General features: G+C 42.1%; 1 protein-coding gene across 10 annotated transcripts in view; it reads right to left on the bottom strand.

Moving 5' to 3' along the window:
- Positions 1–13,384, bottom strand: part of Ih (hyperpolarization activated cyclic nucleotide gated potassium channel Ih) — a 359,520-nt gene that overhangs the window by 24,505 nt on the left and 321,631 nt on the right. For 6 of the 10 annotated variants that reach the window (XM_069316752.1, XM_069316754.1, XM_069316757.1 and 3 more), the window contains 2 exons: positions 11,308–11,454; positions 3,519–3,636 (listed from right to left, as the gene is read on the bottom strand). In XM_069316752.1, the coding sequence (XP_069172853.1) occupies positions 3,519–3,636; positions 11,308–11,454 (265 nt within the window). The remainder of the gene's footprint in view (positions 1–3,518; positions 3,637–11,307; positions 11,455–13,384) is intronic. The other 4 variants (XM_069316753.1, XM_069316755.1, XM_069316759.1 and 1 more) reach the window with 1 other exon arrangement.

Genomic DNA, 13,384 nt, shown 5'->3' with positions numbered 1-13,384 from the left:
GGGCTTTTTAGTGTCCCCGCGGCCCGGTCCTCGACCAGGCCTCCACCCCCAGGAAGCAGCCCGTGACAGCTGACTAACACCCAGGTACCTATTTACTGCTAGGTAACAGGGGCATTCAGGGTGAAAGAAACTTTTGCCCATTTGTTTCTGCCTTGTGCGGGAATCGAACCCGCGCCACAGAATTACGAGTCCTGCGCGCTATCCACCAGGCTACGAGGCCCCCTAGATTATATCACCCTATTGCCATGAAATGCCTCCTTTATTTATGGATGAGTTAAAGTCTGCTGATGGCATTGGCTTATCCATTATTTTTTCTTATAAAGGTATACCTTCGTGCTATCTTTCTCCAAAAGTGAGTATTTTGTCTCCCAAATTTTATGGGATAGTGTATGCTTCAAAACACGTTTTGTGTGTCAACAATCATTTGTTTATGTAGTTGACTCTTGAAGTGATTTTGTGGCCCAGGAATCTTTCACTCCTTCACATCCAGTAGTCATGAGATCCAACAATCATTGTACCTCATTTTTTATTTTGATTTATATGTACAAGAGTTCTTATTTTCTTGAAAAGCCACTAGCACTCATAGCATTTCAGGCAGGTCCTTAATTCTAATTTTCCCTGAAATACGATCCGCCAAATCGTTTAACAACCAGGTACCCATTTACTGCTGGGTAAACAGAGGTTACAGTTACGGAATGGCAACCCTCCCTGACCAGGATATGAACCCGGGCCAAATCTCTCGTGAAGTGCAGGGAGAGTGTCTTACCACTGCGCCACGGGAACTGCATGAGTCATCGTTAGCGGTTTAGGGCACCAAGAGTTGTGTTGGGTTCTCAGCCATATTGGTGTTAGCACTAATGACACTGCAGTTCCAATTTCGAAAGAGGCCATTTTTGCCTGTTGCACATCTCAAAAGTGAATTCCTTATTCTGATTTATAAACTCCTTCATAACTCAATCTGCAACTGTTGGATAGATGGTTGCTAGATATTTATTATCAAATGTGAGTTACATACTGGCCAAATGCAATTAATGCCTGAGCATTTACTGTTGAGAACTGCATTGTCCTGCTAACAATCTTGCATCTCCTAGAATGTCCTAACTTTTCAAACTATCAGAGATTTTGCTTTCCCAGTGTATTGTGTTCCTCAATAAAATCCTCGATGAACGAAATTCCTTTGACGTCACTAGTTAGATTGGCAACTCGAATGATATCTATAAACTTTTTAAATATTGTGTGACTGCTGGTGGTGTATAGCCTTTAAGGGCTTGGCACTTCCTCTTGATAATATCTTTCTTTCAAGATCTCTCTCACCCTCCTACTCTTTGTTTCATACATTGTTGCACTCTTCCCTTCAACAATACTGGTCATCTCTCTCTACCATGTGGAGCCTTTGTTTACTCAACACTCGTGCACCTTCCCTTCAACAATACTGGTCATCTCTCTCTACCATGTGGAGCCTTTGTTTACTCAACACTCGTGCACCTTCCCTTCAACAATACTGGTCATCTCTCTCTACCATGTGGAGCCTTTGTTTACTCAACACTCGTGCACCTTCCCTTCAACAATACTGGTCATCTCCCTTTACCATGTGGAGCCTTTGTTTACTGAACACTCATTAAACGCCGTTCAGGCATTGTACTAACTTGTCCTGTAGTGCACTGATCACCACAGTCGTCACAACTAGAAGCACCTGGGTCTTCCTGTCTTCCTTCCTGCAGGAAGATAGAGATGTTTGGCCATGTTACCTTTCACCTGCTGATACTGTTCACTTAGCAGTAAATAGGTTCCTGGGAGTCAGGCAACTGTTGTGGGTTGCATCCTGGGCAACATCAGTAGTTGGCCTTATCCAACCTTGATAAGCCTAACAATCTTTTTGACTCCAACTATGGGTAACCTATCACTTCAATGTATGATCCATGTGATATGTAAACATATCACTTCATCCATTCCATAACTCATAATATCATTCCCTCACCCATTTAAATCTTACCGCATCTCTCATACATCTCCCATTTCATTACATAATACTGTCATGTTATGGCACTATACTCATCCTTCACACGTAAAGCAGTTGCTTTTCTAAAATAAAAACAAAATCAATTGTGTGTACTTGTGAGCGTACTACCCCTTGCTATACCTAAGTTTTGGATCGAGTGGTATGTATTACTGCGTATAAATTTATGCATCCATGGAATGAAGGGAAGCCGGTCGGCCGAGCATACAGCATGCTGGACTTGTGATCCTGTGGTCCCGGGTTCGATCCCAGGCGCCAGCGAGAAACAATGGGCAGAGTTTCTTTCACCCTATGCCTCTGTTACCTAGCAGTAAAATAGGTACCTGGGTGTTAGTCAGCTGTCACAGGCTGCTTCCTGGGGGTGGAGGCCTGGTTGAGGACCAGACCGCGGGGACACTAAAGCCCCGAAATCATCTCAAGATAACCTCAAGATAACCTCGAGTATTTTTCAGTACATATATGGTGTGGCGGTGTTGTATGTTGGGGGTTTTAATCGACTTGTGGCCTGGTAGCAACTGTCAACCATGGGATGTCTAATACTTCCAGGTAACATACAATATACACATTCCTGCTCTCAAGACTGAAAACATAATACTAGGAACAGCAGCCTTCTCTTATCTTGAGGTTATCTTGAGATGATTTCGGGGCTTTTTAGTGTCCCCGCGGCCCGGTCCTCGACCAGGCCTCCACCCCCAGGAAGCAGCCCGTGACAGCTGACTAACTCCAGGTACCTATTTACTGCTAGGTAACAGGGGCATTCAGGGTGAAAGAAACTTTGCCCATTTGTTTCTGCCTCGTGCGGGAATCGAACCCGCGCCACAGAATTACGAGTCCTGCGCGCTATCCACCAGGCTACGAGGCCCCTTAAAGGCCTTAGTTGTAATAGCGGAGAAAAAGTTGAGCTATCTGCCCACGCTCCTCCCAGGCGAGGTCATCGTGGTGGTGTTCAACAGCACCTCCCTTCCATTGTAGGCTGTGGTGGTTTTCAGCAACTCTCTACCATCCATCTTATCGGGACAGAATGTGGTGAAGTTGAACAGTACTTCCACCTTCCTAGGTTTAGTTACTTTGTTGTTTTGGAGTTGAGCAGCCCTACCTCTTCCCTGTCATCCCCTCCTGGATAGTCATGATGGTAGTAGTGGTAATGTTGTGCAGCCCTTTTCCCTCTCTCCCTCCCAGGCCAGATTGTGAAGTTGAGCATCCCCAATATATCTCATGGGAGATTAGTGGCAGTTTTCACCAATTCCCTCGCCCCTTTCCCCTTCCTAATGTTGACCAAGTCTCCCCTCTTGAGTTTTGCTGTTTGTGGTGGTGAGAGCAGCTTCCCCTTTCCTGGGCCAAATAGTGTTGACTCCCCTTGCTTCTGGGCCAGATTATAGTGTAGACCAACCCCCCACCCCCCTTCTGGGCCAGGTCGTGTTGGCCACCCTGCAAACGGAGCCAGACTGAGCAGCAGCAGTTGAGTGATAAGTGTTCGTGCTGCGGCCTAAGGGACACCAACCTGGCAAGAAGACCTCGTATTTAAGTTTTGTGACGACCTCTGAGACGAAGCCAGGGTCAGCATTGGCAAAAAAGGGTACGGACGCCACCAAAGATCGGCAGTTGAAATTGATAACGTCCTGCAGGTTGCAACAGATAAGACAAGGGGTCAGGAACCGATCCATGAGTTAGTCGGGAAATTTTGATTGCTATAAAATATTTCACGGTGGGGGGAAACAGGTAATCAGTAATGACGTGACCACAAGTAAATGCTATTTTTGTGCCAACTTGAACATGATCCGGTACTTTACTGATTACTTCAAGACATAACAAGCTCATTCCTCTTCAAGGATTCACTTCCTTAATATGGATTTTTAAGTTATCAGCATTGCTAGCAGTTAAGAAAAATAGTAAACTTTCAATATCTTTAAGCACTTACAAGACTGCAGGATTGTACAAATTGTGACAGAAAATGTGAGAAGTGAGTGTAGGAAAAATCATGGCGAGGAAGCAGATAATTATTAGCAATATCTGTAGTAAAAAGGGAGACGTGAAATAAGGGCAAAAGCAGCCTAGGCGGCCAAGGAGACAGGCCGAACCCGGGCCCAGCTGGCCGAGAGAGCAGGCCGAACCCAGGTCCAACTGGCCAAGAAGGCAAGCCGGACCCAGACCCAGCTGGCTGAGGGGCAGGTCGAACCCGGGCCCAGCTTAGGGTCTCTCCATGGAACAGGAATATTAGCAGTAGATTAAAAGTATATTCATATTCAGTGTAGATTGAAAAGGGAATAAAATATTATTAAAATCACAACAAAATATGCACACAATAAAATATATAATATAAATAAAACAGCCAGTTAACCCCCAAAAAACTTATGTAATATTTGGGATTATCAAGAATCACATTGGCCAAAAGAGATATAGATAATTGAATAACTTGCTAACAAAAAATATATGAAAGGGATCGAGCTTACAGCCTAGTACAAAACTGGTCGGCACAACACAGGATGGAGAAGACAATCACATTGACCCTGTTGTTAAGCTGACCTGTTATACTCAAATTCTATGTCAGTTGAAATGTAACCAATCGCAGGCAAGTAGGCCTCTGACGTCATGCCAGACAGAGGAGCATCAGCGATGCTCCCAGCAGCCTCAGTTATCCTCACAGACTCAGAGTAGAAGGACCTCGGCTAGGCAGATATATATACCTTGCTATCTCAGTCAATAAATATATACAGAAGCGACTACTGTGTCTACCTTCTACCCGAACAAGGCAAACGAATAGACCTGTCGATGGTGTGCCGACCACCTTCTCTAGGCTGCTCTGTCCTCAGTGACAGACAGTATACAACATTCAATAGTTACAAGACGGTCCTTTGATTCACCTCTCGTTGATTTACAATTCCAATAAATATATATATTTTTTACTTTTTTTGTTACAATTTGAATGCAAATAATTTGCAAATAATTGAATGCAATTTTTGTCCTTGTCAAAAATTTGCGGAGGGAAGTCAGGACTTATTTTATAAGAATACTGTCAACACGAGAACCCCTCTTAATAAATAATGCCAGACTTGCTATCAGAAAATTCCTTATAACAAATAATTATGATATGCTGCCAAGTATTTGACGAGGAAGTTCAAGATGTTTAACATGGGTCATATAACTAAAAAATATTAAACAAAAGTTTTATAAATATACAAAGTTGGTTATGTCAGTGATGAAGCTGCACTAACGAAGCTGTATTGATGAAGCACACAAGCTTCGTCAGCAGCAACAGTGACACATTATGTTCATGCTAAAGAAATGACAGCTGGGGCTTCTTCCCTAACTCAGGTGGGTGGGTGGGTGGGTGGGTCATGGGTAAGGAGCAACTTTTGACTGTGTAGGAAAATGGTTTAATGGGTTAAACTGATGCATATGTACAGGTGTTTTACACATGTGTGGTCACTGTTAAATGTTATTACTGTGACACCTGTATGAATGTTATTACTGTGACACCTGTATGAATGTTGTTACTGTGACACCTGTATGAATGTCGTTACTGTGACACCTGTATGAATGTTATTACTGTGACACCTGTATGAATGTTACTACTGTGACACCTGTATGAATGTTATTACTGTGACACCTGTATGAATGTTATTACTGTGACACCTGTATGAATGTTATTACTGTGACACCTGTATGAATGTTATTACTGTGACACCTGTATGAATGTTATTACTGTGACACCTGTATGAATGTTATTACTGTGACACCTGTATGAATGTTGTTACTGTGACACCCTGTATGAATGTTATTACTGTGACACCTGTATGAATGTTATTACTGTGACACCTGTATGAATGTTGTTACTGTGACACCTGTATGAATGTTATTACTGTGACACCTGTATGAATGTTATTACTGTGACACAAGCATGATCGCTTAAGATTACAAGAAAATAATCCTGCTTGGCAAAACGGGGAAGTTTCTGTAGGAAGGAAACGAGTGACTATAGGTTTACGCTAGGCTGCGAGCGCACTTCCCTCCTGTACATAAGCGGTCAGCGCGAGTTACAATCTCCGCCGAGAGCCCAGACACACACTTCAAGATGGTACTCGACCAAAGACCACATTCACTACAAACATCTACCATCTATGGGCTACTCATGCCAGTGTCATACCCCTTGCTGTGGCTTAATCTTGATCAACCAATCAATCAATCAATCAATCATGACCTGTAATCTCGCAGCCGCTGCCTGCACAACGCACAGCTCACCCACCTCCCAGGTTTCACTGCGTCATCTCCGATATCTCTCCTTTGTAGTGTGTGGGACTCTGCTGGTCTCCTCCGTGAGATGTGCTTTTTTTTTTTTTTTTTTTGAGATATATACAAGAGTTGTTACATTCTTGTAGAGCCACTAGTACACGTAGCGTTTCGGGCAAGTCCTTAATCCTATGGTCCCTGGAATACGATCCCCTGCCGCGAAGAATCGTTTTTTCATCCAAGTACACATTTTACTGTTGCGTTAAACAGAGGCTACAGTTAAGGAATTGCGCCCAGTAAATCCTCCCCGGCCAGGATACGAACCCATGACATAGCGCTCGCGGAACACCAGGCGAGTGTCTTACCACTACACCACGGAGACTGACAGTGATGAATTGTTTTAATTGCATGGTGCCGCAGTTGCCACTTACCATACATGAACTATTTGGCTACAATTCCCATTTCATTAGTGTACCTTGCTTACAGTTTAGGGAACTTGGGAAATTAACCAGATACACACGGCTTCCTTAACTGGGTGCTAACATGTTGTAAACGGGTAACGCTGGGGAGGGGTAAGGTGGTAGAAATAGCCTAAGCTACTCTATCTCTTTGAGATGTATTTTGTTGTCTAAATAAACGTACTTGAACAAGTAACTGGTTAATCGCCTACGTTACCCTTGTACACACCTAGTTACACTGTTATTCTTATTGGCCGCTGCCTCTACATTACTAATTGCACTTGTTATATGTTTATCAGTTACAACTCATTCATTCTCTTATATCACTTTACATTCATATCCACTTCTGTCAGTATAGCTTAGTATTATAGCTTAGTTAACTTCTGTGACTCAATTTGCTTATAATAATAATAATAATGTTTATTTAAGGAAATATGTACGTACGTACGTACATAGATACATACAAAAGGAGTTACAAGAAGGATGTTAGATTTCTAGATAGATAGAAGTTAATTAACCACTGCACTGCGCCAAACAACAAATGTCGTTTTAAGAGTTGTGCATCTTTTTTACTTAGGCTATATTTTAATGTTTTTAATGTTTTCATCACTCATTGTGTTTTGAAATGAAAATAGTTAAATTTGAAAACATTTTGATATTAACTTTACCTGACCATTTATAAAAACAACTAAAATATGTCCTTATCATTTGCACTATGAAGGTTTTTCCAAAAACAGGTGCGCGGTGCAGGGGTTAAACTATAAGTTACTTGTAAAATAATGATTAATAAATTAGTCCGATTCCAAACGAATTTCCTTCCTAGCACAGAAATGTAAGAACTCGTGTATAATATTTTTGTTATTACTGTGACACTGTGTGATCACTGTTAATGTTATTACTGTGACACATGGCAGGATGTGCAGAATACCCCCGTTGAAAAGCAGAGGTGCAACATGTACTCTAAGAGAGAACTCTATCAACATCAGAGGCCCGAGACTGTTCAACACGCTTCTGCTACACACAAGGGGCATAACTGGCAATCCCCTCACAGTGTTCAAGAGAGAACTGGATAAGCACCTCCAAAGGATACCTGATCAACCAGGCTGTGACTCATACGTCAGGCTGCGAGCAGCCGCGTCCAACAGCCTGGTTGATCAGTCCAGCAACCAGGAGGCCTGGTCGACGACCGGGCTGCGGGGACGCTAAGCCCCGGAAGCACCTCAAGGTACCTCAAGGTAGGACACTGGGTGGTCACTGTTAATGTTATTACTGTGACATTGTGTGGTCACTTGTTATTACTGTAACACTGTGTGGTCACTGTTAATGTTATTACTGTGACACTGTAATTACCTAAGTGTAGTTACAGGATGAGAGCTACGCTCGTGGTGTCCCGTCTTCCCAGCACTCTTTGTCATATAATGCTTTAAAACTACTGACGGTCTTGGCCTCCACCACCTTCTCACCTTACTTGTTCCAACCGTCTACCACTCTGTTTACAGAAGTGAATTTTCTTATATTTCTCTGGCAGCATTGTTTCGTTAGTTTAAATCTATGACCTCTTGTTCTTGACGTTCCGGGTCTCAGGAATTCTTCCCTATCAATTTTATCGATTCCTGTTACTATTTTGAACGTAGTGATCATATTGCCTCTTTTTCTTCTATCTTCTAGTTTTTGCATATTTAATGCCTCTAATCTCTCCTCGTAGCTCTTGTCCTTCAGTTCTGGGAGCCACTTAGTGGCATGTCGTTGCACCTTTTCCAGTTTGTTGATGTACTTCTTAAGATATGGGCACCATACAACTGCTGCATATTCTAGCTTTGGTCTAACAAAAGTCGTGAACAATTTCTTTAGTATTTCTCCATCCATGTATTTAAAAGCAATTCTGAGGTTAGAAAGTGTAGCATAGGCTCCTCGCACAATGTTCTTAATGTGGTCCTCAGGTGACAGTTTTCTATCTAGAACCACCCCTAGATCCCTTTCTTTGTCAGACTTCTTTAAAAATTTCTCACATAATTTATAGGTTGTGTGGGGTCTATGTTCTCCAATTCCACATTCCATAACATGGCATTTCTTCACATTAAATTCCATTTGCCAAGTGTTACTCCATATACTTATTTTGTCCAGGTCTTCTTGAAGGGCATGACAATCATCTAGGTTTCTTATCTTCCCTATTATCTTAGCATCATCAGCAAACATGTTCATATAATTCTGTATTCCCACTGGTAGATCGTTTATGTAGACAATGAACATTACCGGTGCAAGAACTGAATCCTGTGGTACTTCACTCGTAACATTCCTCCAATCAGATACCTTGCCTCTGATTACTTTCCTCATTTTTCTGTCAGGAAATTTTTCATCCATGTTAGGAGCTTACCTGTCACCCCCTCCAATATGTTACAGTTTCCAGAACAACCTCTTATGGGAAACTCTGTCGAAAGCCTTTTTTAGGTCCAGATAGATGCAGTCAACCCAACCATCTCTTTCCTGTAAAATCTCTGTGGCTCAGTCATAGAAACTGAGTAAATTCGATTCAAAGGATCTTCCAGATCGAAAACCATACTCTCTGTCTGATATTATATCGTTTTTCTCCAGGTGTTTTACCCATTTAGTTTTAATTATTTTTTCCAATATTTTGACTATTACACTTGTCAATGATACAGGTCTATAATTAAGGGGGGGGGGGGGATCTTCCCTGCTTCCACTTTTGTAGATTGGAACTATGTTAGCCTTTTTCCACACATCAGCTACAACTCCTGTAAACAGGGATGCCTGAAAAATCTATTGAAGTGGAATGCTGAGCTCAGGTGCACATTCTCTCAGAACCCATGGTGAAACTCCATCTGGACCAACTACTTTGTTACTTAGCTCCTTTAGCATTTTTTCCACTTCGTCTCTAGACACCTCTATGTGCTCTATGTTGTTCTCTGGAATTCTTATTGTGTCTGGTTCCCCTGAAGATTTTATTTTGTACAAACACACTTTGGAACTTTTCGTTTAATGTTTCACACATTACCTCTTCATTTTCCGTGAATCTATTTCCCATTTTCAATCTCTGAATATTATCCTTTACCTGCAATTTGTTGTTTATGAATTTATAGAATAGACCTGCTTCTGTTTTACATTTGTCTGCAATCCCTTTTCAAAATTTCTTTCCTCTCCTGAAGTCAGGTTTTTCAACTGCTTCAACCCTCCTTATTTTCTTCCAGATTATAATGCATTGCATACTTTATTCCCAAAAGACATGGTCACTTTTACCCAAGGGAGGAAGGTACTGAATGTCAAATATCTCTTTCTCCTTCCTGGTAAATATCAAATCTAGCATGGAGGGAACATCCCCTTCCCTCATCCTCGTAGCTTGTTTAACATGTTGATACAAGAATGTTTCCAGGATGAGGTCTACAAATCTACAGGTCCAAAAATCTTCTGTTTTAGCTTCATATGCTTCCCAGTCTATGGATTTCAAGTTGAATTCGCCGACTCTCAACAGTCGTGATCTATCGTTATCCGCTCTCGCTATAATCTCTCTCATTATTGTTATAAGACCTCGTTTACTATCTAGCGCCTCCTTTGACCATGTGCTGCTTGGCGGTGGACTATATGCATTTATGATCATTAGTTTATCATTCTCATGGCAGATCTCTAGTGCTATTATGTCAACTTCCTGTGGATTGGCAGTCATTATTTCGTTCACATTTAGGTGTTCTTTCACCAGTACAGCAATGCCACCGCCTTGCTGTAATGTTTCACCCACTTACTACAAATACAAATAATCGCCAACAGAACCTAAACACCTAATCTAACCTATGCCTATATATGCTCAATATGCTAATATATTATAATATTAATTTATATTTGAGAAAATTCCTATTTTGAATGAACAGCATGTAAAAATTTATGAATGCATCTGCGGGGTCGACCGCTGGATGTAATGGACTTGAGTCGAGGGCGGGTTATTGACTAGGCTAGGAGACAAATCTAATATTCATATTACGGAAATGGTATGGAAAAGAATTGCTGACAGGAACCTCGGACACTGTGAGAACTCACGGACAAATACTGCACAAAAGAATACAACAAGCATAAGATCACATATTGAATTGTACATTAAAATAGGGAATGAATTGAAAGAAAATAAATAACAAAATGGGCGACAGTTAGCCGAAGGATGATCGTGAACTGTACACTTTCACATCATGAAAAGTTTTATATACGTGAAAGGTTCCAGTGTTTGCTGAAGTTTAAATAAGAGAGAGAAGTGGTGTTGACTACTTTCCCGCCCCGCCCCAGGCACATGGAGGGAAGATGATTAACACATCATACCAGTGGATGTGTATTACTGTATAAGTTTTTAAGAAGACATGAGAGAAGTGTAGTGGGTTGTAGACATGACTTAGTATGTAGTGTGGGTGGTAGACACGACCTGTTGTGTGGTAGACATGATCCAGTGTGCGATATAGGTGATAAACATGACCGGATGTGTGCATTAGATATGACCTAGTATGTAGTGTGGGCGGTAAACATGACCTGGCGTGAAGTGTGGGAAGGGGGAAGGATGAGTTATTATGGAAGCTAAAGGTTGTGGCAGGAGTGAGCTGCAGAACGTACCTCGCGGAGCTTCTCGGACAGCTCGCCCAGGATCATCTCCTCGTCGAAGAACTTGCCCTGGTAACGGTGCTCAAAGTACTCGGTGATCCTTGTTCTCAGCTCCCGGGGCAGCTTGCGGTAGGCCATGTACTCCTCCACCTGCTTCAGCTGTAACCCAAACACACACGCTCATGTACACCTCTCTCGGTGGGGTGTAGGGGTGAGGTTCTATGGGGGGAGTGAGGTGTAGGGTGAGGTTCTATGGGGAGAGGGGTGTAGGGTGAGGTTCTATGATGGGGGAGGGGGTAGTGGCAGGGGTTTGGTGGTCTGGTATGGGTACAGAGGGGAAGAAAAGACAGACACTGGGTGGGGGGGGAGGGGGTATCTGGGCACGCACACTAAGTTAATACAGTATTCACTCTAAATGCCTGCTTTCCTGCCCTCATGCGTGCACATGGATGCACATGCACGCATACACACACACCTGCGCGCGCACACACACACACACACGCCCGCACCCACATGTGCACACACACACACATTCTTTCTACATGACATGACATGACATTCTATATGAATTCTACATGACATTCTTGTATCAACACATCAAGCAGGCCACAAGACTGAGGGAAGTAGATGTACCGTCAGTACTGGATCTAGTATTCACCAGGAAAGAAGAAGAGATATTTGACATCCAGTACCTTCCTCCCTTGGGAAAGAGTGATCACATCCTGTTAGACATTAAATATGCTTTAAAATATCATCTAGAAGAAAATGGGGACATTGAAACAGGTGATAAACTCGATTTCAAGAGAGGTCACTTTGGGGAACTTCAAAAAAATTTATGAGTGTAATTGGACAGACTTGTTGCTAGGCAGGGAAGTAAATGAACTGTATGCCAAATTTTGCCAAATATACGATGAAGGTATACAAACATTCATACCAAAACAGAGATGCAGGGCCAGAAAACAGGATTGGTTCAGCAGACATTGCGAGAGGGCCAGAGACCAAAAGACACAAAAATGGAGTCAATATAGGAAGAAGCCAAATCCCCAAACATACCAGCGATATAAAGATGCGAGAAACAACTAAACGGCAGTACGGAGAGAGGCAGAAAGAAATTTTGAAAAAGGGATAGCAGATAAATGTAAAACAGAACCGGGCCTATTCTACAAATTCATAAACAACAAATTGCAGGTAAAGAATAATATCCAGAGGTTGAAAATGGGAAACAGATTCACGGAAAATGAAAAGGAAATGTGTGAAACATTAAACGCAAAGTTCCAAAGTGTGTTTGTACAAAATGAACTCTTCAGAGAACCAGACACAATAAGAATTCCAGAGAACAACATAGAGCGTATAGAGGTGTCTAGAGATGAAGTGGAAAATATGCTAAAGGAGCTAAGTAAGAACAAAGCAGTTGGCCCAGATGGAGTTTCACCATGGGTTCTGAGAGAATGTGCATCTGAGCTCAGCATTCCACTTAACCTGATCTTTCAGGCATCCCTGTGTACAGGAATCGTAGCAGACGTGTGGAAACAGGCTAACATAGTTCCAATCTACAAAAGTGGCAGCAGGGAAGACCCCCTCAATTATAGACCTGTATCATTGACAAGTGTAATAGTGAAAGTATTGGAAAAGCTAATCAAAACTAAATGGGTAGAACACCTGGAGAGAAATGATATAATATCAGACAGAGAGTATGGTTTTCGATCTGGAAGATCCTTTGAATCGAATTTACTCAGTTTCTATGATCGAGCCACAGAGATTTTACAGGAAAGAGATGGTTGGGTTGACTGCATCTATCTGGACCTTAAAAAAGGCTTTCGACAGAGTTCCACATAAGAGGTTGTTCAGGAAACTGGAAAATATTGGAGGGGTGAAAGGTAAGCTTCTAACATGGATGAAAAATATTCTGATTGATAGAAAAATGAGGACAATAATCAGAGGCAATGTATCGGACTGGAGAAAGTCAGAAGTGGAGTACCACAGGGTTCAGTTCTTGCACCGGTGATGTTCATTGTCTACATAAATGATCTACCAGTTGGTATACAGAATTATATGAACATGTTTGCTGATGATGCTAAGATAATAGGAA

This window comes from Procambarus clarkii, chromosome 85 (assembly GCF_040958095.1).
Source record: "Procambarus clarkii isolate CNS0578487 chromosome 85, FALCON_Pclarkii_2.0, whole genome shotgun sequence".
Taxonomy (NCBI): Eukaryota; Metazoa; Arthropoda; class Malacostraca; order Decapoda; family Cambaridae; genus Procambarus; species Procambarus clarkii.
This window is presented reverse-complemented; position numbering and strand designations above follow the sequence as displayed.